This window comes from Pipistrellus kuhlii, unplaced genomic scaffold (assembly GCF_014108245.1).
Source record: "Pipistrellus kuhlii isolate mPipKuh1 unplaced genomic scaffold, mPipKuh1.p scaffold_m20_p_2, whole genome shotgun sequence".
In the NCBI taxonomy this organism is placed as follows: Eukaryota; Metazoa; Chordata; class Mammalia; order Chiroptera; family Vespertilionidae; genus Pipistrellus; species Pipistrellus kuhlii.
In genome coordinates, this window is record NW_023425515.1 from 159,995,235 (window position 1) to 160,019,795 (window position 24,561).

Sequence of the window (24,561 nt, forward strand, 5' to 3'; positions counted from 1 at the left end):
AGAAAATGGATGAGCCTGGAAGAGAGTGTGACCTTACTTTGGGAGTAGGGAATGAAAGTCACCTGGGTTAACAGGGGCATCATTTCCTTGCATCATATCCCCAAGGACAGATGTCTTCTGAGCCATACCTGCTCCCCCATATCTCCTTCCTTTATTCTCTGCCTGGGCCCCTGTTCTCCCCAGAGTGAGTTGCTAACTCTGGGCACACATGGCTTGTTCAGTCCACCTGGCCTGTGAGCCATATTAAGGGCAATTATCCTAAAAGCAACAGGGAACCTTAAAGGCAACCCTGGTAGGACTGGCAGCAGTCATACTAAGGTGCTGGGGTCTGATGGGTAAGATGAGGGAGGAGGAAAAGAAGGAAGTGTAATCAGAGCCTGGTCATCTGTCCACCTGCAGGCTTGTCTCTGCCAAAGCCTCTTGCACTGAATGGCCTGAGGGACAGGGTCTTTGTCCCCAGGAAATGCAGGTGGAGGTAAGAACCAGCTGAGAGGATTTTGTGATCTCCCACACCCAGGGCCTGGCTCTTCCCCTTGGGGCTCAGGAGTGGGAGGGTGCTCAGTGGTGTAGCTGACAAATAAGTACCAAGTGATCTTGAGGAAGCAGTTGATACATCCACACAGTCCCCAAGATGCTGGAGAAGCTATTGCTGTCTTCTTATCCCCTGCTGGGGCTGCTGCTACTGACCCTGCTGGGGGCTGCTCTGCTGGCAGCTGCCCTGCTTTCCCGGCAGCGTGCTCCAGCACGGAACAAGATCCCCAAGGCACAGAGGCGCAGGGAGGTGGCGCTGCAGCAGATGGCAGCCCTGGCACAGCGTCTCCGGGAACAGGTGAGTAGACATCAATTCCTGAAGCCCCCAGCCTCAGTCCCAACAGGTGGGTCCTATCTCAGGACACACCCCTCTCGTAGCCTCATCCCCTTCAAGAAGACAGGGAACCTGGGGGAACAATCCCCCATTCCAGCTCTATATTAGATCTTTGTATCACCAGTTCCTCCCCATTTATGTCCTTTGAGTCCCTTGAGGTAGGGGTCAGTGTATTTTCTCTGTTCTCCTAGTGGCTCAGTATCATGGTGGTGTGCACGTGGGCTATTTGTTGAAATAAAATAAACTGATGGAGAAACTGGAGGCAAGAGGCCTCTTTCAGCTCCTGACCACCCCCAAACTCCACTGAGATAGGAACCCTGGTCTACATATTCTCCCTCCAGTCAGCCACCCCATTAGGTTTTGCATATATTTGCTGAGTACCTGATAGATGCAAACCACAGAGGGTCACTGGAGATGGGCTCCTCCCAGGATGCTATGCAACTTAGAAGTGGGTTTTGACAGTCTGGTTAGGGTTATTTCATGGCATTGTGACAACCATTGTAACTGGGATTCGCAGTGAAGTAACTGAGCCCTGGGTGTGTCAGCAAAACCAAGCTAGAGTGGTTGACAGAAGGGTGGGAAGGAGGGGCATGGAGACAAGTTCACACTGTACTCTGTGTTTGCTGTATGGCCTGGAGGATGTGACAGCCCCTTCTGGGCCTTGGGCTCCCTGACTGCTCAGGGAAGGATGGGCTTGCAGTATCTTAGAGTTCCCAACTTTGGTTGATGGCAGTGGTCATCCTTTGGACTCTGGGGCTGGGGATTGGCGAGAGTGTCTGAGGTACTGTCCCCAGGATCTGGAGTTCCTGAGTGTCCTCTGCCGTCCCCTGACAGTGATTGATGGCCCTCGTGGGCAGCTTCTCTGCTGGAGCTGCTGCAGTTCCTGAGAATGTGTATTAATATTAATTGGGGCTAATTAGTTGGATGAATCAATCTGCCCCTAGAGAGCAGCTGCCATTCCTTGGCTGATGGGGAGGAAATCTAGGCTAATGGGGCTGCTGTGGCAAGTCAGTATGATGGAGAGGGTTCCTGTGTGCATATGGTGACCCCATCTGTGGGTGGTGTTGGGTTTAGGTTCCTTTACTGCTAACACCAGGGCCTGCTTGTTTGTGCCTCTCGCTGGTGAGTTATTGTGTGCTGCTTGTGTTTGTTTCCATACCTGTGGTCTGGCATATGTGTGTCTGGCTGGGTGTGTATGTGTCATCTTACTGGTTTGGAGTGTATATCTAGATATGTTTGGGTCTGAATGTTTGAGTTGAGGTCAATTCTTTCATCAAATGATTCTAACAATTTCCAAATAATTTTTTGATTTAAAAAAAAACAAAACACAAACTTGTGTGTGATCATGTGTCTGATGTGAAAGGACATCTGGTTCTGTATGTGTCTGGACATCTGGATAGTATACATGCAGTCATCTGGAATATATACGTATTGGTCTCGGTACCTGGTGGGCTGTGTGTGTCTTATTAGCTGGAGGAGTGGAAAGGTTTGTGTGAGGTCACCCATGGAGTCTCCAGCCTTCTCTCAAGGCTAGAGGCTCTCATTGCCTGTTCTCCCCCGAATAAAGCTATTACAGGTCTGTCCTGGGCACCTTCCTAGTTGGGTCACTCCTCCACCAGGGATACCCTCAAGGCTTTATATGTCCAGCTTTATGTTCCCAGGGAGGTGGGAAGCTGAGACATAGGCAAACCCTTGTAGGGTTCAAACATACCCAATTCAGTTCTGTTTAGCAACATTTCACAGATGGCTCCTGTGGTCTTGTTTTCTGCTGAACTCTGGGACAGAGATCTGATGTCTGACTCAGACTTGTTTTAAAAATGTTCTCACTCTGGTTGGGGTGTAGTGGAAACAGGGAAGCAACATGATGGGAAGCAACTCAGCCAAATGTGGTGAAAGCCAGATGCCTATGGAGCTGTGGGACTTGGCAGGAGGGGTGATTTACTCTTTCTGGAGCAGGTCAATTGGGGATGGCTTCAAAGAGCTGAGCCTTGAAAGACGTATAGAAGTTTTCCAACAGGAGGAAAGAACAGGATAGGTGATGCCAAGCAGAGAAAAGCCTGAGATATGCACTGTTTCTATAGAACAGATAGAAAAGGTTTGTAAGGTCCACTGGGGTAAGCAGACAAGCTGCTCATTCTAAAGGCTGCTTACCAGGAGGCTCTGATCACTTCAAGGGGAAATAGGCTGCCCTGAGGGTTGAGGATTTTCACAATAGTAAGCATATTTAACCACCACTTTGGAAAGATTAATAATAAATAAATATGCTAAAAACTTGAAAATATATTTTCTTTGATTTTCAAACCATGATAAGGCAGCTCCAGGTAAGTGTGGAAAAGGCAGACATCCAATGGGCTATGGAACTGGGCAGAAGGCATGATTTGTTCTAAACTAAACTATATATTGAAACAGCTTAAAAACAATAGAAGTTGAGGCTCAATTCTTACATCAAATGATTCTAACAATTTCCAAATAATTTCTTGATTAAAAAAAAAACAACTTGTGAGGATCTTTTGATGTGGATATCATCTTTTGAAGATGTCTCTCTTTCAAAGCTCTCCCGGTAACTGCGAGTTGTTAGGTGATTGGCAATCTCATTAAATAGAGACCTTTCCTCCCCCTTCTCCTCTTCCTTCATTTCCTCCTCCTCCTCCTCCTTTATCCCCTTCCTCCTCCTCCTTCTTTTCCTCTTTCTTTTTCTCTTTTTAGAAATAAATGATGAAGATATGAAAATTATCATTAACTCAAGGATATGAAAATTGGAGACATAACTAGGCAAAAACCCAGAAGTGTTTATGAAGAAGATTGAAAAGTTGAGTTTTTATAGTAAAACTAGAGACTTGGTACATGAAATTCATGCAAGGGGGGGGGGGTTGTCCCTCAGCCCAGCCTGCACCCTCTCCAATCTGGGACCCCTGAAGGGATGTCCAACTGCCCACTGGGATTGGCCTAAATGAGCAGTTGGACATCCCTCTTACAATCTAGGACTGCTGGCTCCTAACCGCTCACCTGCATGCCTACTTGATTGCCCCTAACCGCTTCTGCCTGCCAGCCTGATCACCCCCTTACCACTCCCCAGCCAGCCCAGTTGCCCTTAACTGCCATTCCCTGCTAGCCTGGTCACCCCTAACTGCCCTCCCCTGCTGGCCTGGTCCCTCCCAACTGCCCTCCCCTGCCAGCTTAATCACCCCAACTGCTCTCCCTGCAGGCCTGGTCACCCCAACTACCCTCCTCTGCTGGCCATCTTGCGTGGCCATCTTGTATCCACAGGGGGGCAGCCATCTTTGACCACATGGGGGCAGCCATCTTGTGTGTTGGTCAATTTGCATATCTGGCTTTTATTAGATAGGACTAGAGTCACATTGCACAAAATTCCTGCATAGAAGGGTCCCTCAGTCCAGCCTGAAACAACACTAGCATCCCGCATCCCAGCTGGCCTCTGGCAGAGGCCCGCCCACCCACCCACTCTTCCTCCACAGGTTGGGGCATGTAGGACACTGGGGCTTATCACTGGGACGACACCGAAAGTGTCCAGTGCTCTGGCTGCTATGGGTACTGCCATCTTTGTGATGGAGTGATGGTTAATTTGCATATTGCCCTTTTATTAGATAGGACTAGAAGTCCAGTGCATGTAGTGTCCCTAGCTGCCGCCAACGGATACTCCCTCTCCTCGGTCCATTCGCCACTGCTGGGGTCTCCCTCCCTCCCCTGGCCAGTCCCAACCCCTGGTCAAACTCCCTGAAAAACTCCTGGTGGAGGGGACAATTTGTATACTATGCTTTTATTATATAGTAAGGCCATTCTTGAGAATTATCAGTTCTGCATTCTTAGCTCTATTATTGGTCCAGGATAGTTAGTCAAGTGATCTGGATGACTGATGACAGGTGGTCTGGAAGGTGCACACCAAGAGGTCTGGTTACATCCAGTGCTCTGGATAATGGATGTCAGGTTAATGTCTACATGAGTCCTGCAGAGATAATCAGGGGGTTGTCTGGAGATCTGATGTATTGAGTATGTCTAGGCACTGATGCAGGACTGGAAAATTCAGAAGTTTAAATTCCCAGGCTAATTAAAATGAGAAGGGAATCACTTCCTCAGCTTATTTGACTTTAGTATTTAGCAGTTGGACTATACTGAGTCCATTTTACCTCTTTGCTCTTTCCTCGGGACCTGGAAGAGAGATTGGACTTAGAGGCTAGAGGGGAGAGATGGTGTTGGCTGTGGATCACTGGTTGCCCAAGAACTGAGAACTCAGGTTACATAATTTGGCTTTCTTCCTACTTCCTCTGTTTATATTTTAGCAACTGAAATTTCACTCTCCCACAGGGCTCTTCCTCCATCCATTCTGCTTCTATCCCCTGACCTTCCAGCACCTACTATGGCCCCCAATTCCAGCTGCCCTAACCCAGACTATCTAGTGACTCACCAAAGGGGAAGCCCTGTCTGTGCTGGGGAAGGAGAGGGAAACTGGTTTCATTGCTTATTATTATTATTATTATTACTCTGTTCACATTCATCTCTCAGTGTAGAGTGGAGTAGTGGAATAGACTGGAGGGCAAACTGGGCTTTCTGAGGACCAACCTTGCAGGTGGGCCAGCAGAGGGCTTCCTGTCTCCAGCTAAGGGCTCATGTTAGTGTATGTGCGGGTCACAGGTGTGTAAAAGCTGTGGGTTTTGGCAGGTGGGATGGGACAGGAGATGTCATGGATATGCAAACCACAGCAATGGAAAAAAGGAGGAGATACCAGGAATGAGGTGTGGAACCAGGCCTTATTAGGAAAGGGCAGAGTCAAGGAGCAGCAGTGGTAACTTGTCCTCCCCATTCCGGTTCCTTACAAGTTTCACTCCCACCCATATCCTCTGCTATGCAACATCGGCCTGGTCCTGGTCCTTGTCATCCCCATCCCTGATTGGGCCCTTTCTGCCGCCCTGCCTTTAAGGCTGCGTTCCCAACTCCTCCTTCTCGTTTACCTGAGGTCACTTGAGGGCCTCCGTATGGTGATTCAGGACTTGAGAAAGGATTGTCACCTCTCCCAGCACGCAACCCAGCTTCCAGATCTCAATCTTGATCTGGAAACACTGTAGGAAGCAGCCAGGGTATTTCAAGTACCTCCTCAGAGCCCCCTGTTCCTCCCCAGGTTGGGGTGGGGGCTGGCCATCAGGGCTGCAGCCATGGTCTCCCAGGCCTCTCCCCCAGGGCAGGGCCAGGACAGGTTGCCAAAGTGCCAGAGGCTGCCCCTCCTTGCTTGTCTGGAGTTCTGGGCCCTCGGGTCTGGGTCCTTGTGAGGCTCCTGCACCTGCTCCTAGGCCTGCTGGTCTGGCTCTTATGCAGTTCCTCCTCCTTGGCTCTTGGCTCACTCTCTAAGGAGCCACTGGTCTTCCTCCTACCCTCAGCCTGTGGAAATGCCCAGGTCCCTTTGCCTCCAGCTGTTGCTGGCACTTCTGCCCATGTTCCCAGGCCAGTTGATCTGACCAGGCTGAGAAGGACTAGAGTTCCTGTGCCTCATGGGAAACATCGTTTAGAGCTGCCCAATGACCTCCTGCCACTCATCTTCTAGCTCTCCCTGCAGCTTCTGTCTCCACTTGTGCTCCCTAAACACCTTCTCTTCTTCCTCTTCAGTAGAATCCCCAGCCCAGAATTTGCCTAGGGATCTCCTCATTCTTATTCTTTTATTTAAAAGCTTAAATATATATATTGACTTCAGAGAGGAAGAGAGAGGGAGTGAGAGATAGAAACATCAATGATGAGAAAGAATTATTGATCGGCTGCCTCCTGCACACCCCACACTAAGGAATCAAGCTTGCTACCCAGGTATATGGCCTGAATCGTGACCTCCTGTCTAGGCTCCCCCTTCTTATTCTTATTCCCATAGCAAAGGGATAACAACTCAGTGTAGGCATTGGGGCCCTGGTGGGTGGCAGTGTGCCGCGCCGTGTTCCTGTGGCCATCCTGGTAGGCAGGGTCAGCCCTGAGCCGAAGAAGCAGGCAGAGGGCAGGGGCATCATGGCAGGGACAGGTCTGGTGCAGTAAGTATTTGGGACAGGGATGGGCTGCCTAACATCGAATTTCTACATCAAGACCTGGATATCACTGGAGGAGAGTGTGGGCCAAACAAGTACCTAAGGAAGCACACTGTCGAGGCACTAGCAGGAGGAAGTGGAAGTCTAAGCAGACTTTCAATGTGAATGAGCTCATTCCTTGAGTTGATCTTGCTTAATTTCTGCAGAACTAGTAGCAATTACATCCACAATTTGCTAGCTCTCCTAATGCCCTCTGAGATTTTACATAGTCAACATCTCTGTTGACAGTGAACTCATAAATATTACCATGAGGATCATATTAAATTACTTCGATCCTAATCTTACAGGCCTCAGTGAGAAGTTGTGTAACACTATAATTAAGGATGATGGGCTGCCTGTTTGACTCCTGACTCTGACATTTACAGGGGTGGATCAAAATAGGTTTACAGTTGTGAGTACATCGACATAAATTACTCTTGTATTATTACCTACTAATTATTTTCCATACAAACTACTTAAAACCTACTTTTCCTACCCTGTATATTTTAAATAACTTCTCTGTGCCTTAACTTCCTCATATCTACAGTGGGGATGGTGATTATAATGATAGTGTTCAAGTTAATAAACGTTTACAGTGGAGCCGAGGTACCTAAGCACTATCTATGTGAAAATTCTCACTTTTGTAATCAAACTAATGATGTCTTCAATGAGTGGTCATTTGGTGAGTCAATGAATTTGATCTATCAGATGGAAGTGACACTCAACAAGGTTGGTTGAAAAGGTGTGGTTGAGCCTCTCCCATCCTCTCCAGGTTACCAGTGTGCTGGGCTCTGGGGCCTCCACCTGTGTTCTGCCCAGAGCCACTTGGCATGAGCTACAAAGTGAACTGCTGAGCTTGGAGGTGCCCGGTTGAGGCCAAGCTGTGAACCAAGGCCTGCTAGTGCTAGAACCAGGCCTAGGACCACTTAGCCAGAGGTATGGGACACACTGAAGCCAGATGCTACTTATTTGGTAGATTTTTAGGATGATATGAAGCATGAGCCAGGACAGACCATTCACATGGAAAAGCCACTGGAAACAGCTTGGGTGGGGTTGAAAGTTGAGTAGATTGGGGCCTCAGGGAATCACTCAGGGAATCTGGCAAAAAATGTGAGCCAGATTGATGGAGTCTCTGATATGACATCCACCTGCCACCTTTTCTCTTGCTGCTTTTAAAAAGTCTCTCTTCGCCTTTAATCTTTTGCATTTTAATTATGATGCATCTTGATTTGAACATCTTTGGCTTCATCTTATTCTATTTTCTTCACCAGCTTAGGGAAGTTTTCTGTCATTATTTTTTTCAAATAGGTTTTCAGTTTCTTCCTCTCTCTCTCTTCTCCTCCTGATACTCTGATGGTGTGAATTTTGGAATGTTTTAAGTTGTCCCAGAGGCTTCCTACACTATCCTCATTTTTTTGGATTGTTGATTAAAAGCAAGGACCTACAACCAAAATTACTCTAGATTTTGCTAAGCTATCAGTTAGAATTGAAGGACAGATAAGGAGTTTCCCAGACAAGAAAAAGCTAAAGGAGTTCATTACCACCAAATCAGTATTACAAGAAATGTTAAAGGGTCTTCTTGAAGAAGAAGGAGGAAAAGGAGGAGGAGGAGGAAGAGGAAGAAGAGGAGGAGGAGGAGGAGGAAGAGGAGGAGGAGGAGGAGGAGGAAGAGGAGAAATAAAAAAATAAATAAAATGGCAATAAATACGTATCTATCAATTGAATCTAAAAAAACAACAACAATAAAATAAAAGAACAAGCAGAACAAAAACAGACTCAATAGGTACAGAGAACAATTTGATGACTGCCAGGTGGGAGCGAGGTTGGGAGGATGGATGAAAGGGTGAAGGATTAATAAGTACAAATTGGTAGTTATAAAATAGTCATGGGGATATAAAGTGCAGCATAGGGAATATAGTCAATAATATTCTATTAACTATGTATGGTGTCAGATGGGTGCAAGATATATCAGGATGATCACTTAGTAAGTTATGTAATGCCAACGTAAGAAGTGTCCAAACCTGTAAGAATTTTTATGAGTTTATTTGAGCCAAACTGACAATTGCTGGGAAGCAAAATCTCAATGGATTGAGAAAATGCTCCAGAGCATGGCAGTTTTGCATCCTATTATATACATTACAATCAAAAGAGGAGGCATAAGGATTTATAAAATTCATTGGTGATAGTTTAGGGAGAAAGCAAAGTGGGGAAATCTATGGGATTAGATAAAAAAGTTAAATGAAGAGACACATTCTTCTTTTACGTTAGTGGGTAGAGGAAAGTTAATAATTAACATTTATAGCACATAGAGTGATATGCGGGGAACAAGATAACAAGGAGGGAATAAGATACCCTGACCTTGGGCTCTGGTGGGAGATTGTGCCTTGAGTAGTCTGGAAAAAAGGGATTACTCAAACATTCCAAAAGTATCTTGGATACAAAAAAAGACAATAGACAGGATTATTTAAGGTAAAGAACGCCTTTTTGTCAAGGAATATACAGGCTTAGAACTTGACAACCCTCCACAGCTCGCTTTCAGTGAAGAAGTTTTAATTTCAGACTATAGAGTAATGGTGAAGATATAGAAGTCCAGGCTCCCTTACCTTGTGCCAGAGAGTTAACATCCCTGTGAGCCAGTTGCCTTCATTGGTGAAATGGAAATGATAATAAGAATGCTTGTCCAAGAGTTTTTATGAGGATTTGGTGCAGGAAAAATATTTAAAGTTTACCACATTGGTGTATCTGAAAATGAACACATGGTATATACTTACTTTGAAAGCCTTATAAACTACACTGATGAGAATAGTGTTGTGACTTTATACTGAAGGCAGTTGGAACTTATGGTCAGATTTAGATTATATAAGATCTTAAAAGGATCACCCAGACAAAACCAGTTTGGCTCAGTGGATAGAGCATCGGCCTGTGGACCGAAAGGTCCTGGGTTCAATTCCAATCAAGGGCATGTACCCTGGTTGTGAGCACATCCCCAGTAGGGGATGTGCAGGAGGCAACTGATTGATGTTTCTCTCTCATTGATGTTTCTAACTCTCTATCCCTCTCTCTTCCTCTCTGTAAAAAAAAAAAAAAATCAATAAAATATATATTTTTTTAAAAAGGATCATCCAGATTATAGTGAAGAGATTAAGCTGGAGGAGAAGAGACTTGAGACAAGGGGTCCAGTGAGGAGGCTGTTGAGACAACTGAGAAACACAGAAGGTTCTAGGCAGGAAGGAGGCTGTAGAGTCAGAGGTGGGAGATATGAAGGAGGCAAAAACACCTATTGGTAGTATGTATTGTTATGGGAGTAGTCACTGGGGTCCTACTGCCTCCATGGGGGGATGACTCAGCAAGCATGTGGATCCAGGCTCTGCCACTTACTAGCTGTGTGTCCTTGGGCAAACAGTGCTCTCTCTGTGTCCCTCAGGGTCTGGACTGGGGCTGAGGACTAAGGGAGGACAACTTTGCCTTCCTGAGTGCCTGCTGTGCTCTAGGGCCTTGTCATGTCATACTTGCCCCTGACAGGAGTCCTGAGGGGCTAGTGTCGGGCTTTCCATCATTCCCTGAAGGACCCGGCTCAGAACAGCTGGGGGGGGCCTATCTGTGGTCATTCTACATGACTGACTAATGGTTGACTTCTAGTCCTTTTCTTTCTGATGACACCTAGGCCATGGCAGGGGAGGGGACCCACCCTGGCTTATCCAGTTGACCCATGGTGTGGTCAAGGCTGGGTTCCAGTTTTCCTGCCAGTCATGCTAGACTCTTGTCCTTTCCGAAGGTCAGATCATCAGGGATGGGAGGACTGAATAAGAAGGAAATGTGGGATGCTTAATTGCTCCCCTGAAGGCAAACCACACAGAGCTGAACCTCATTTTCATAACCCCTGAGTCTCAAGATATGCATATAATGTCACTCCCGCTCCAATTGTGCCCCTTCTGAATAGCAACGCTAAGATTCAAACTCTACTCTGTGCAAAATCCTGGGCTAGGCATTGGGAAAGCAGAGACAGAATGGAATACCTGTTTCCTATAGGTCTTTCATGCCAACCTGGAGACAGACCAATAAATGTTTTTAATGCTAAGGGTGAGCACAGGGATAGATACGTACTGAGCACATGTGCATATGTACAATGGAGTGTATGTGGTGTGATGTTGAGTGTGTGGGGGTGGGTCTGAATGGATCAGTCTTTGATATCTGTTCTTACCATCTCGTTTCCACAGGAGCCAGGCCTGGACCCCAAGCCCATCCTGGAGCTACCCCTGGTGGAGCTGGCTCAGAAGTTGCAGGCGGAAGAGCTGAGTCTGGAGAGTGTCCTCTGTAGCTACTTAGAGGAGGTGGGGTAAGGGGTCAGGGTCAGGACTTAAACCTGCCTCTGGGCTGGAGTGGGGAATATCACCTGTCATTGTTCTACTTAGAGGACTTAGAGGGCAGATGTAACTTTGGTGCTGCAGGTAGCTTGGGAGTGTGTTCCTGCTACGGTCATCTGTCACTTTCATGCTGCTCTGAGTCACAATTGGTGGAGGGGCTGTAGTGACTGAATGTCCTGTCCCTGGCCTCAATGTGAGCCCTTACCTGGTTTCCCTTGATGTTGCTCAGGCGCTTAAGGTGCACCAGGAGGTGAACTGCCTGACAGATTTCCTGGAAGAATGTGAGGAACAACTGCAGGCATTGAAGAAGCTCAAGAAGAGTGAGAGAGGCCTTCTCTATGGGGTCCCCATGAGTCTCAAGGACCCCTATGACTGCATGGTGAGTCCTGGGGTGTATATGCTCAGGTATATGTATGTGAGGTGCACACATGCCACTGAGCCTGTGAATATCTGAATGACATGAGAAAGTCATTTAGTCCAGGATGCACAACTAGAAAGTGGCCAATGGGAACTGGCCCCAACAGCTAGGTTCAAACCAAACCCAAACTCTTAATCACCATGTTCTTCTGCCACATGTGAATTCACCTAAGGTGCAGCACTGTCTCAGAGGGTGTGAGAATGGATGTGGGTGAGGGTCTAGTGGGGAAGAGAGTCTGTTCACTGTGTGATTCTACCCTGACCCCCAAGGACTGGAGTTAATATCACTTTCCTGCAGGACCATGACTCTACTTGTGGCCTGGCACAGTTCCTGGAGAAGCCAGCAGCCAAGGATGGGGTCCTTGTGAAAGTGCTAAAGGCCCAGGGGGCTATTCCCTTCGTTAAGACCAACATTCCCCAGACGCTGCTCAGGTCTCTGAAGTGGGCAGGCTGGGGCTGGGGCTGGGATTGGGGCTAGGAGGCTGGGGACTGGGGCTGGGGCTGGGGCTGAGAAGGGGCTGGGGCCAGGTCCAGGACTGACTGAAACAGCACCTTAAAGTCCTGATTTAGAGCAGAGGGTAAAGTGGGAATCAGTCATGCAGACCTCAAGAGCGAAGGTTCTTGGGCAAGTCTTTTTACTCTCAGAGCCTCAGTTTCCTTCTATTGTGTGGGCTCAATTGTCTCTAAAGGCTCCTGGGCTTGGAGGTTCTTAAAATTAAGTCTATTTTTCTCCCAGCTTCTGTCTCTAATTGTTCTTCTCATCTTATATTCTCTCCTCCCCATTCATCCTTTAGTGTATCCAGTAAAAACAAAAAACAAACAACAAAAAAACACATTAATTTGAAAGAGGGAGGGAGAGAAACATTGATGTGAGAGAGAAGCATAGATCAGTTGCCTCCTGCACACACTCTATCACACCCTGATGGAGGATTGAATGTGTAACTTGGGTATGTGCTCTGACCAGGAATCAAATGTGCAACATCTTGATGTATGGGACAACACTCAACTGACTGAGTCACACTGGCTGGGGTTAGCATGTCCATTTTTCTGATACAGAGCTGTGGGCTCCTTGCTCCTTATTTTAGGAGGTATGATTGGTGTCTGCCATGGGTTTTTCCTGCAGTAGCAGTTTCTCACCTCAGCCCCTGGAAAGAGCTCATGAGTTGAAGCAGCCATGTGGTCAGCCTCTATGTGGGGAAGGGGCAACATTTCCCAGTTAAACCTTCACCTCCCAACCCCTTTTCTTCTGCATCCCTCAGCTTTGATTGCAGCAACCCCATCTATGGACAGACCCTGAACCCTTTTAACTTAAAGAAGACCCCTGGAGGTTCCTCAGGGGGTGAAGGAGCTCTGCTGAGTAAAGGAGGTTCCATCCTAGGCATGGGTACTGACACAGGGGGCAGCATCCGCCTACCAGCTGGCTTTTGTGGTGTCTATGGCCTCCGGACCTCAAGAGACCGCCTAAGGTACTCAGTGATGGTGCTGGGTAGGGTTGGGAAGAGTAGGCTCAGCCCAGTCTAGAGGAATTAGGAGTCTGGGGAACAGAGGGGCTTTCTCCATACATTAATGCTCATTTACTCAGCTTAGTACTAGGGGAAAGTGGTGTAGGAGGGTTTCAAATAACTCCTGCCTTAGCCACAGCTAAACATACCATGCTTGTTACAAGTAGCAGTGGAGTAGACCTTCCACTCATTCATTAACTCATTAGTTCATTAATTGAATCATCTTACATTTATCAATCTACTACACTTTCTCTTATTCATTCATCAATCCATCCATTTACCCATCCTTCATCCATTTATCCACCATGTGGTCACCATCCCAGTCTCTATCCATCAATTGCACCATTCTTCTACCATTTAAGTTATTTAACAAATATTGAATATCTGCTCTGTGCCAGATACTATATGCTAGGCACTTGGAATACATCAATGACTAAAAGAGTCCAATAACCAAGCCCTTGAAAAACTTATACATTTTTCCTTCCATTTGTTTATTCATTCATCTTTTCCATCCATCTCACTCATCTACCCATCCATCAATCCATATTTGCCTTCATTTGCATCTATCCATCCATCCACTCATCTTTCAACTTCAGTCTGAGTACCTACTTTATGGGTGACCCCTGTGCTATGGACTCAGAGCACTCCCAGACCTAGCCTCCCTTGACATCAAAATGGCTTAGTCAGAAAGTGATTGGGGTTCTAAGAAAGGGTCAAAACTTGTGGGAACTGACAGGATGAAGCTAACATTTTTTTTTTCACCAAAGAGAGATTTATTACTAGTAAAAACCAAGACTTTGAATTTTCAGAGGCAGGGCAACGAAAGGGAAGGCATCCTGAAGGAGGCAGTATCTGAGGTTTTTTTGTTTTTGTTTTTTGTTTTTTAATATATTTTATTGATTTTTTTGCCCCCTCCCTCCTTCCCACACATACCCTCCCTCCCCAGAGTTTTATGTCCATTGGTTGCACTTATATGCATGTATACAAGTCCTTCGGTTGATCTATTATCTCCCCCATGAGTTTTGTTTTTGAAGGATGGACATGAAGATATGGTATGGAGTCCAAAAGGCTGTATCTGTAAGCAATTAACTGCTTAGAGCAAGATGTGTTCATGGAAGAGCTAGAAGAGGAAGTTATAGAAGTTGATACTTTAGAGCCTTGAAGGGTAGTCAAAGAGATCAAACTTTATGTTATGGGTAATAGTGAGTTATGAGAGAGTTGAAGCAGCTCTTATGCATGTGTGCTGAGCCCTGGGGGAGTGCATTGGCTGGGTGCTCAAGCCTCCTTGGCACCCAGGCCCTTCCCTTCAGGTGCTGAGCTGGGCTCTTTGTGGGTGGGGATTTGCAGCTACACAGGAATTGCCTCTGCTGTGAAGGGCAAGAAATCAGGTAAGCTCCCCTCTGTGCCTATTCAAAAACAAATCTGCCAGCCTTTCTCCAAAGGACATTTCACTCAGCCCTGATCTCAGATAGATCAGCCCCACTGGTGATAAAGGCATCTGGGAGAAGAAACTTCATTGCTTCTGCCTGGCCTCCCCTAGTCCAGTGATTCTGCCCCACTAAGAAGTGCTTTCTGTTATCTAGACTTACTCTTTCCTGTTGGTTTCTTGATGTTCTGTCCCAGATGAGATTCTCCCTCCAGGCACCAGAGCTGCTTTGGCAGGTTTATCAACCCCACCTGTCCTCAGTCTTTGACCCAGAATGGCCCCATGAACTCTTCCTTTGGCCCTGATCATGGCCCTGGGCCCCACCCTCTGAGGCCAGGCAGTGGAGGGTCCCCAGAGCAGAAAGGATGCCTCCTTCCCCTCTTCTGTGCAGTGGCCACCGTGGCTGGCCCCATGGCCCGGGATGTGGACAGCCTGGCGTTGTGCCTGCGAGCCCTGCTGAGTGAATACATGCACCAGCTGGACCCCACTGTGCCTTTCATGCCCTTCAGGGAGGAGGTAAGCTGGGTTGGGGAACAGACCTGGAAGGTTCCTTCCTCTCCCCTCCCCTCATTCCTCATTGACCTATCTGACAACCCCTTTGAAGATCTCATTTTCTAGCCCCAGGTGCAGCAAGCAAGTTGCCCCCATGCTCAGTCATGCTCAACTCCCTACACACATTCTGGTTTGATCAACCTATTATTATTGTCTGTCATCCATTCTTTGCCTCTGTTGATCTCTCCATTCTTATCCTGTCCTAAAATGTCTTTAGCTTAAAAATACTCTATTTCATCTACTTAACTGCCCACCCATTCAACTCCAACTATCTATTCATCTACCTACTCCTCTATCTATTCAAATTTCAGCCTACCCACCCATTTACCTTCTCTTACATTCACTCACTCACTCATTCATGAATTGATCTACCTATCTGTTCCATCCACCCAGTCACTCACATTCCCATTCATTTCTCTCTTTCTCTTTCTTTCTTTCTTCCTTTCTTCCTTCCTCACTTCTTTTCTTTCTTTCCTTCTTTCCTTCCTTCCTTCCTTCCTTCCTTCCTTCCTTCCTTCCTTCCTTCCTTCCTTTCTTCCTTTCTTTCCTTCTTTCTTTCCTTTCTTCCTCATCAGCAGATATTTTTCTATTGATTTTTAGAGAGAGTGAACGAGAGAGGAAAAGACAGAGAGAAATATTGACGTGAGAGAAACACATTGATTGGTTGCCTTCTGCATGTGCCCAGGTCAGGGCCTGGACCTGGGAGAAGCCTGCAACTGAGGTATGTGCTCACTACTGGAATTGAACCTGGGACTCTTCGGTCTGCAGGCCAACACTCTATTTATTAAGCCAAACTGGCTAGGGCCCCAACCATTTTTTTGTTATTCCAGGGGGTTCTCCAGAGAACCTAAAGCCTGAAAAGTATATAGGAAAGCCTACATATGGGTAAGGCTAGCTGTGGTCCAAGGTCCCAGTTTATTAGTCTGGCTCCTGGAGAGAGTGAGATCACCTTGTCCCCAGCCCAATCTCCCATCAGAGCCCTACTCATCTCCTCTTGCCCCCAGATATACTCCAGTACCCGGCCCCTTCGAATTGGCTACTATGAATCAGATGGCTACTCTCAACCATCTCCTAGCATGGCCAGGGCTGTGAGGCTCACCTGCAGACTGCTCCAGGATGCAGGACATGAGGTAGGCTTATTTAGCCCTGGGGAAAGGGGGGGGAGGGGTTTGGGGAGAAGCTGGACTGGACTATTCTTGAAGAGAAAGGAAATTATATTTGAGTCCTGAGATTATTGTGTTTTCCCTAAACTCCATGGAGAAGATGGATTGGGAGGATGTAGAAATGGGAGGAGTGGGAGGAGTGGGAGGAGTGGGAGGTTCACCCTGTGAGAAAGGCATCACAATTCTGTGCCTTCTCCCTTCAGTGGTGGGGACTCAGGGATTCATTCTTAAAGTTCCTTCAGCTTCAAATGGCCATAAAGGTCTTCCTGTCTTCAAAATCTTCCTCCCCCTCCTCCCTTGCCTCACATGCCCCAGTGGCTTGTCCTGGCTGCCTCCTCTTTGAGAACTGCTGGTTGGCCACACACGTACTGTGTGATCTTAGCCATTCTCTTAACACCCTGAGCCTCAGTTTTCTGCCACATGGGGCAGCTGTGAAGATTAAATGAGTTCACTTATGTAAAGCATTTGGTATGAGGCTGGATCACAGTGGAGCAGGCAGGAAATAGGGCCTGGTCGAATTCCCATCACATTCCTATGAAGGAGTGAGCATGGCACCTACCCATAGGCCTACCATGCACTGCTGAGGAGCAGAAGTAGAGGGAGATGAGGAGTGATGTGATTGTCTCTCCTTAGATCCTGATGGATGTGGAGAGAAAACAGGGCTGGGTAGGAAAAGCTCCAGGCCCTGACTCAACCTCTGTCTCCACAGGTCATTCCCTTTTCCATCCCCCGGATAGAGTATGCCATAGAACAGCTCTACACTGGGGGGTTATTTGCTGATGGAGGGGCCACCCTTCTCGAGAAGCTGTACGTTTGTTGGAACTCAGACATAAACCATGGTAGAAATGGGGTGGGGGAGGAGACCTGTGGGCCTGGATTGGTGGGATGCCAATGGCTAATTGTGTGACCTTAAATCATCTATTCGGGCCTCATTTTCAGAATGTACATGTTCCAGGTTAGTGGTGGTGGTAAGAGAAGTGTTTCTTTGGGTCTGACCTCCCTCTGTGGCTTATATATGGAGGGGGAGTCGGTTGGGTGTGGGAATCAGCCCATGACTGAAAAGCTGTAACTGATCAGCTATATGCCTGTGGTTCCTCAGTGAGGGAGACATTGTGGACCCCTGCATGAAGGCAACAGTCACCAACCTCCGCCTGCCAGACCTGGTGAAGTATATCTTGGCCAGGATCCTGAAGTACATAGTGAGTGTGGGCCTAGGATGGGGAGGGATTCAGAGTGGGTGAGGCCCAGAAAGAAAGAAGCTCATAAGAGGGGGAGGTTGACTCAGGAGTCCGGTAGAGTCAGAGAGGAGCATGAGATCCAGAGAATGTTGGTGGCTCAGAGCTTGATTCAGGAGGAAGAGGAGCTAAAAGAAGGGAATAGAGGCCAGAACAGAGAAGTGTTCTCAGGGAGGGGAGGAAGCTTCAGAGAGGCTCTGATAGGGGGAGGACATCTTAGAGAAAGGAAGGGGTTTCACAGAAAGGGAAGGGGATTTAGAGAGGGGGAAGGGCCTAAAGAGGGCTCAGAGCTGTGTGAGGTGGTACTGGCTTATGAAAGACTTGAGGGCTCCATGTCAGTGTACCGAGCAGATTTGCTCTTCCTGGACCCTCATCCAGGGCAGATTGGCATTGGTCTGTGGTTTCTGAATGTGGTGTCCCCCTCTCTCTTTATCTCTAGGAGCCCCGAACTGCCCAAACTTTGGAAATGCTTCGTGGAGTGAAGTGAGTAGTTGGGTCTCCTCAGGTTCAGCTAAACAGGGTTTTGCATGGGATGGTGATAACTGAGTGAGGGGCATGTGGTTAGAGTTGGTGTTCACTAGGGCAAAGACAATTTAGACTTTGGGATCTACTTAGGGTTTTAGAGTCATGCCTGACACTGGGTTAAATTTAGACCTTTGAGTGGGTTTGGGATTGGAGTTTGATTTGGAGGTAAGTTCTGAGTTTAGGCTAGAATTGGGTTAGGTTGTGATAAAAGGTTGGCTCTGCATTGAGGTTAGATTTGGGCTGGGGTTGAAGTTGGTTTGAGTTGGAATTGTGGTTAAGGTTGGAACTGGGGTGAGGATGTGGGTTGAAGAGAATTCTGATTTAGACTTGGGTTTACTGTTGGGCTTGGTCCGGTGGGTCTTAGAGTTGAGTTGTTGGTTGTAATTGGGGTGAAGTAACCTGAGGGCTGACCTGGAGCCTTACAGGTGAAGAAAGAAACAATAGTTTGGGGCACACTTGTGAGTCCTTGTGGCTGGTGGTGCTAGTGGGGTATTGACCAGAAGATGTGTATTCTTGGGAACATTGGACAGGCAAGGTGTCTTGGTGAGGGGACAAGACACAGAGTTATTCCCAGCCCATCATCTGATGTGCAGCCTGCACTGAGGCTAGGCCCTGCCTCGTGGGCATCAGGCCCCATTTGTATAAGAGAAGATCCTCCCAATCTGACCTTTGGACTTCCCAATGTCTTCCTCATTCCTCCAGGACACCCAAGAGACTGTGGGAGCAGCACACAGCAGTGCAGGTGATGTGTGCCTGGCAAGACCTTGAGGGATTGCTGTATCAGGGGCAGCAGAAGCCTGGTGGTGACAGGAGTGGCCAGACAGAGGGCAGAGCTCTGTCCTGGCCTGCAGGGGAGGCCTTGGTTGGACCTGGTTGGGAAGGCTTAGTGACCTATGAGGTTAACCTAGTCCATCTCTCTGGGGCCTAGATTATTTGTTGCTCCCAAATCTGAGACTCCCCTTCCTATCCCTTTACCTTAGCTCCTTGTAAGACCCTGACCATTCCCAGATATCTCAGTCTGCATCTCATAGCTTGGGAATTCTTCCTGGTGCTTAACCCAACTCAGCCTGGCAGCACCTGACCTTATCCTGCAAACAGTGACCTCTGCTGGTCTTATCCACTCCTGCCCTTGTTGTTGCTGCAGGAATATCAGCAAGAGTTCATAGAGAAGTGGAGGTCCTTGGAGCTTGATGTGCTGCTGGCGCCAGATCTGGACCCTGCCTTCTATATAGGCTATCCTGCCAAAGCATCAAGTGAGAGGACACTGGGTACTGGTGGGTTAGGGAGTCAAGTACTTCTGAGTCCTGCCATTGCCTATGTTATCTTCATCTTTATTTTTATTCACCTAAAAACATTTTTTTCTCTTAAATTGAGATAAAATTCAGGTAGCATAAATTCACCATTTTAAAGTGTGTGATTTAATAGTTTTAGTATAATCAGAATATCATGCAACCACCACCGCTATCTTATTCCAAAACATTTCCATCACCTTATAAAGAAATATCGTACCTGTTAGCAGACACTCTCAATTTCCATTTGTTTTAAAAATGAACTTTTTAAAGTGAATTTCCATTTGCTTTTTAAAATGGGGGGGGGGAGCTCAGATGCTCAACTTAAGATGGGGTTATGTATCAATAATCCATTGTAAGTTGAAAATATCTAAGTCAAAATTGCATTTAACCTAGTGAACATCAGCTTAGTTTAACTGGTTTCTACTGAATATGTATAAGTAAAAAAAAAAAAATGTAATCAAACTATCATAAATTGGGGACCATTTGTATAACCTATATGCAATAAATTTGCAGAGTGCAATTTAATGAATTTTAACAAAAGAATACTATAATAAATATATAGAATATTTCAATCACCGACCAAATTTCTCTCATGTTCCTTTGCAATTTTTTCCTAACCTCACCCCTAACAACCACTTACCTGCTTTCTCTAACTATAGATGTGCCTTTCCTAGGATTTCATATTAACAGAATCATGAAATATGAGACTTTTGTGTCTGGCTTCTTTCACTGAGCATGTGCATTCACTCTTAGCATGCTTTGTGCTGCCCCATTTCTAAAGGTATCTGCAGCCCAACTCACCTGAAATGCAGGCCTCAGCATAGGGCAGTATCTGAGGCATTACTGGGTCTCATGCCCAGAACAGGTGCAAGTGTCAGAGGTGATGTCAATACAGAATGAAAACCCACCTCAAGCCTGGAGCCCTTTCCCCTAGGCTCCCATAGTGGCTGCCCAAAGGCACACCCACACCGTGCTCTGCTCTCTGCTGTCCTCTGTAGGCATCACTACCACTTCTGTGATGCTCAGTCCTTGCACACAGGTGGCTGTTGCCATGGAGAAGTCTTTTCAACTCAGGTTTGCACTGCACACACCTCCAATACACTAGGCTTCATCATGAAGCCTAGTGTATTGGAGGGCATGAGCTGAGTCTCTGCCACTCACCAACTGTGCAGCCTGTGAAAAGCCATCTTACCTATCTGGCACCTGGGTTTCTTCATTTGTACACAGGGTCTAGTGACTCCCATTTCGCAAGGGTTAGAGGATTCAGAGAATCAGCAATGGAGAGAGGCCAGCGCAGTGCCTGGCACTGAGTAAGGCTTGGACAATGGGGATTCTCCTTCCTCCCACCTTGTGGGAAGAGCAGGGAGTGCTTGTCAGGTGATTCTTGGGGCTATTTCAAGCCCACAGAAATGCAGTTCTGGGAAGGACCCGAGGGAGTACTTACTCACATCACATTCTTCCCCACCTGAGTCTTTGGGAGTTGGTGATTTCCTGAGCTAACCTGGATCCTCCTACAGAAAGCAGCTCTTACGCCAGCCTGTATAATGTGTTGGACTTCCCTGTTGGCGTAGTGCCCGTCACCACAGTAACGCTACAGGATGAGGAGGAACTGGCCTTCTACAAGGGATACTACGGAGATAGTAATGACAGAGACTTCAAGGAGGTCAGTGTCCCTCTCCCCCAGGAGCACAGACTGGTACTGATTCTTGCCTCAATCCCTGTGGATGGGTGAGGGGCAGAGTGGGATGGGTCTGGGCATTCCCAGGGTTTAGCCTTTATCACTTCTGCTAAAGTGATAAAGTGTCACCCTATCCCTGAGGACACACCATTTAAGCTCCAAGTCATCCTCTGTCCTTGTCGGGGGAGAATACTTTATGAAAACAGTGGTCTACTCGACACCTCTGCAAGGAAAGTCCAATCCAGAGGCAGGGAGGGCAGATCAGCGTGAAGGCCCCTGGGTAGGAGCTTACTGTGAAACAACTGGACACTGCCCTTCTCTGGGCCTGAGTTTCTTTGTCAGGGGGGGGAAAGGGGGAATAAAAAATCTACTTTGCAGTTATGTTAAAGGTTAAATCAAAAAAGACTGAGGCAATTAGTATAAAGTCTTGTATTTAGGAAGTGTTCAATAAATGCTACTATTATGAATTCAGAGGTGACTTACCAAAAGGAAATGTTTCTATGGGCCTATTTAATACAGGGTCTAAAATAACAATTCTGACTTGGGTGAGAGAGAGAAAGAGAGAGGAAGAGAGAGACTGACTTTGAAAAGTATGCATGTGTCTGAGTAAGACATTAAGTAACTTATTTTTCTGGAAATTATTGATTTTATTTTTTACTTACTGATTTTAGAAAGAGAGAAGAAGGACAGAAAGAGAGAAACGTTGATATGTTCTTCCATTCATACATTCATTGGTTGATTCCTGAATGTGCCCTGACCTGGGATTGAACTCATAACCTTGTTATATCAGATGACACTCTAATCAACTGACCTACCTGGTGGTAGAGTTACTCAGTGGAATTGCTGAGAAAATAATAATAATTACACTACCTGTGATATATATATAGTGATATATATATAGTGCAACTGTAGTGGCTCAGTTTGTTGAGTATTGTCCTGTGCATCAAAAGGTGGCCAGTTTGATTCCTGGTCAGAGCACATACCTGGAAATAACAGAGACAACTGATTGGTGTTTCTCTCTTACCTCTCTCTCTCTCTCTCTCTCTCTCTCTCTCTCTCTCTCTTTCTCTCTCTCTCTCTCTCTCTCTCTCTCTCTCTCTCTCTCTCTCTCTCTCTCTCTCTCTCTCTCTCCCTCTCTCTCAAATCAATAATATATCCTCAGGTGAAGATTAAAAAAAAAAAAAAAAAAAGTCGGGCATCACACCAGATGGCTATTGTTGTGTTGGCTGTTGTCATTTTTCTATTTGACAATCCAAGAGAAAAGGGGTCAGTGCCCCTGACTAAATAGTCAGGTATTGCATGCTTTAAAAATTCTTGCTGCATACTAGTGTGATGGGAAATTGCTGTCACAAAGCAATGAGAACATGTTTAAATTCCTAAAGTTATATTTGGATGTCATGGCAGGCACTCAGGCTCAGCCGCCACATTCTTGGGCCTGTGTTTGGAGCCAAGGCCTGTTTCACTGCAGAAGTATAACCAGGTTCTGGATCAGGGACTTGCACATTCTTCTTTGCTGTGCTAAGAACATTGGCTGGATACCTGGTTCTATATTTCATTGTTATAGTAAGCTCTTTGCACAAGGAACAAAGTTTTACCCTGGAGAGTTGTAGACAAAGAACAATTTCCCCAGGTTTTACCGAGAGCCGAGGAAGCCTGGAACTCTGAGATCCAGGAAGTCTATATCTTAATATGGATTAGAGATGAGATATTTGGACTAATGCATACCTATGGGAGGTGAGGAAGGGTGGGCAAGGGGCTTGTGAGCAGGAAGCAGGCTCTGATTTACAGACATTCTCTCTGTGTAGGCGGTGGAAGGATCCGTGGGGCTGCCAGTGGCTGTGCAGTGCATCGCTTTGCCATGGGAAGAGGAACTCTGTCTTCGGTTCATGAAGGAGGTGGAGACCTTGGCCAAGAACAAGGGGGAACCCAAATGACAAGCCATTTCTTCTGGAGACCTTCCTACATCTTTATCCAAGTCTGCTCTCGATGCCCCTTCCTTCTCATGAATACCATATCCACCTCCTATCTCCTCTGGGAAGCCCACCATGTTCCTTTTCCTTGCAGTTTTTTTCTGTCCTTGTAGGTGCTTCATCTGTGGACTCAGAGCCACTCAAGATGGGGATCAGGGTGAAGGGCTTAATAAACATTTCTTATTGGACAGCCTTGTGACTTCTGATCTAGGTGGCACTATAGCCTCCTGATGGCCTTCTGCCTCCAGCTGTCCTCCTCCAGCCCAGTCCCCCAGATGCTATCCCAGATTGTAGCAGAGGGGAACAAGCCCCAAACTGAGAGTCTGCAAGTGTGGGTTCCAGTCTTGGCTCTGCCACTGGCTTGCCATGCAATGCTGGGCAAATTACTTCCCCTCTCTGGGTCTGTTTTCTCACCTACAAATTGAGGGAGTTAGATTTGATCACTTAACTATTCTATGAGCTGTGACTCCTACCCTGTTTCTCAGAAAATAAGACAGTGTCTTATTTTAATTTTTGCTCCCAAAGATGCGCTAGGTCTTATTTTCAGGGGATGTCTTATTTTTCCATGAAGAAGAATACAGTACACATTTATTGTTAAATGAAAATAAAGGAAATTTATTACCTGTATACAGTACAGTGGTACGGTAGTTGTCAACACAAACCAGACAAACTGTGAATCCTAAAGTATCAAGAATTTACTCATTTATTCAATGACAATCATGTCATCATCTTCTGGAACATCATCATAACAATCCAATTCCTGAATTTCCTGGTGAATTTCTTGTGACTCCATTTCTTTCAAAATCAGCGGACCAAATCTCTCATGTTTAGCCTGGGGGGTGGGGGGGATGCCTTATATTTCACTCAGAAGGAAACCTGTAAGTAGGTCTTATTTTCGGAGGATGTCTTAATTTTGGGGAAACACGGTAGGTATTTCCCAGACAAGAACTTGCCATGGCCCCCACTGGGGTCTAGAGAACATTTCAGAGAACAAGACCAAGGAAGGGAAGTCTATTCAGAGCAGACCCTGGGTTGGGACCTAAGCCTCAGCTCACACTCTAGTGCTTTGCCCACAAAGTGCTAATTTCTTGATGAGACACACAGCACCTCCCAAAGTCCTCCAGTGTCCTCTGCCTTGGCTCTGCTAGAGCACAGCCTCCCTCGTGACTTCACACTGGAGCCGTGCATGAGGATATGGCAGAGGCTGTGCTCTAGGCAGCATGATGTGCTTCTACCTCTGTTCAGACTTTTCTTTTTACCTGAACATCATTGATCTTTTCTGTCCTTCAAGCCCTTTGTCAAATGCCAACTCCTCCAGGAAGCCTTCTTTGATCCTATCAACTCCCTCATGACCTTCCCTTCATCTGATCTCTTGAGATCCTCCTGGATCAAAACTTACCCTTCCTCCTGGCAGGTAGCTCAGTTGATTAGAGCAGTGGTCGGCAAAACATAGCTTGAGAGCCACATGAAGCTCTTTGGCCCCTTGAGTGTGGCTCTTCCACAAAATACCACGTGT

The 24,561-nt window shown here is 46.7% G+C and overlaps 1 protein-coding gene across 2 annotated transcripts; it reads left to right on the top strand.

The window, feature by feature from the left end:
- The first annotated feature begins 163 nt into the window (after nt 1-163).
- LOC118724778 (vitamin D3 hydroxylase-associated protein-like) lies at nt 164-23,232 on the top strand. Of its 2 annotated transcripts, XM_036448457.2 has the most exons (15): nt 176-829; nt 11,139-11,252; nt 11,515-11,664; nt 12,001-12,134; nt 12,962-13,168; nt 14,552-14,592; nt 15,022-15,146; nt 16,187-16,312; nt 17,055-17,152; nt 17,445-17,544; nt 18,020-18,063; nt 18,808-18,847; nt 19,250-19,358; nt 20,915-21,060; nt 22,881-23,232. In XM_036448457.2, exons 1-15 carry the CDS (start codon nt 632-634, stop codon nt 23,007-23,009), a joined length of 1,761 nt encoding a protein of 586 aa, XP_036304350.1. In that variant the 5' UTR covers nt 176-631; the 3' UTR covers nt 23,010-23,232. The 2 variants fall into 2 exon arrangements, with proteins under 2 accessions (XP_036304349.1, XP_036304350.1); XM_036448456.2 differs by lacking the exon at nt 20,915-21,060 and having other exon boundaries at nt 164-829.
- The last annotated feature ends 1,329 nt before the right edge of the window (nt 23,233-24,561 follow it).

What these genes read in the sequence shown, in the direction of transcription:
- LOC118724778 (XM_036448456.2), top strand. Translation starts at nt 632, where the DNA reads ATGCTGGAGAAGCTATTGCTGTCTTCTTATCCCCTGCTGGGGCTGCTG. An exon ending in AGGACCCCTATGACTGCATG is followed by an intron (nt 11,665 to 12,000) that starts GTGAGTCCTGGG and finishes ACTTTCCTGCAG; the next exon opens with GACCATGACTCTACTTGTGG. An exon ending in TCCAGGATGCAGGACATGAG is followed by an intron (nt 16,313 to 17,054) that starts GTAGGCTTATTT and finishes CTGTCTCCACAG; the next exon opens with GTCATTCCCTTTTCCATCCC.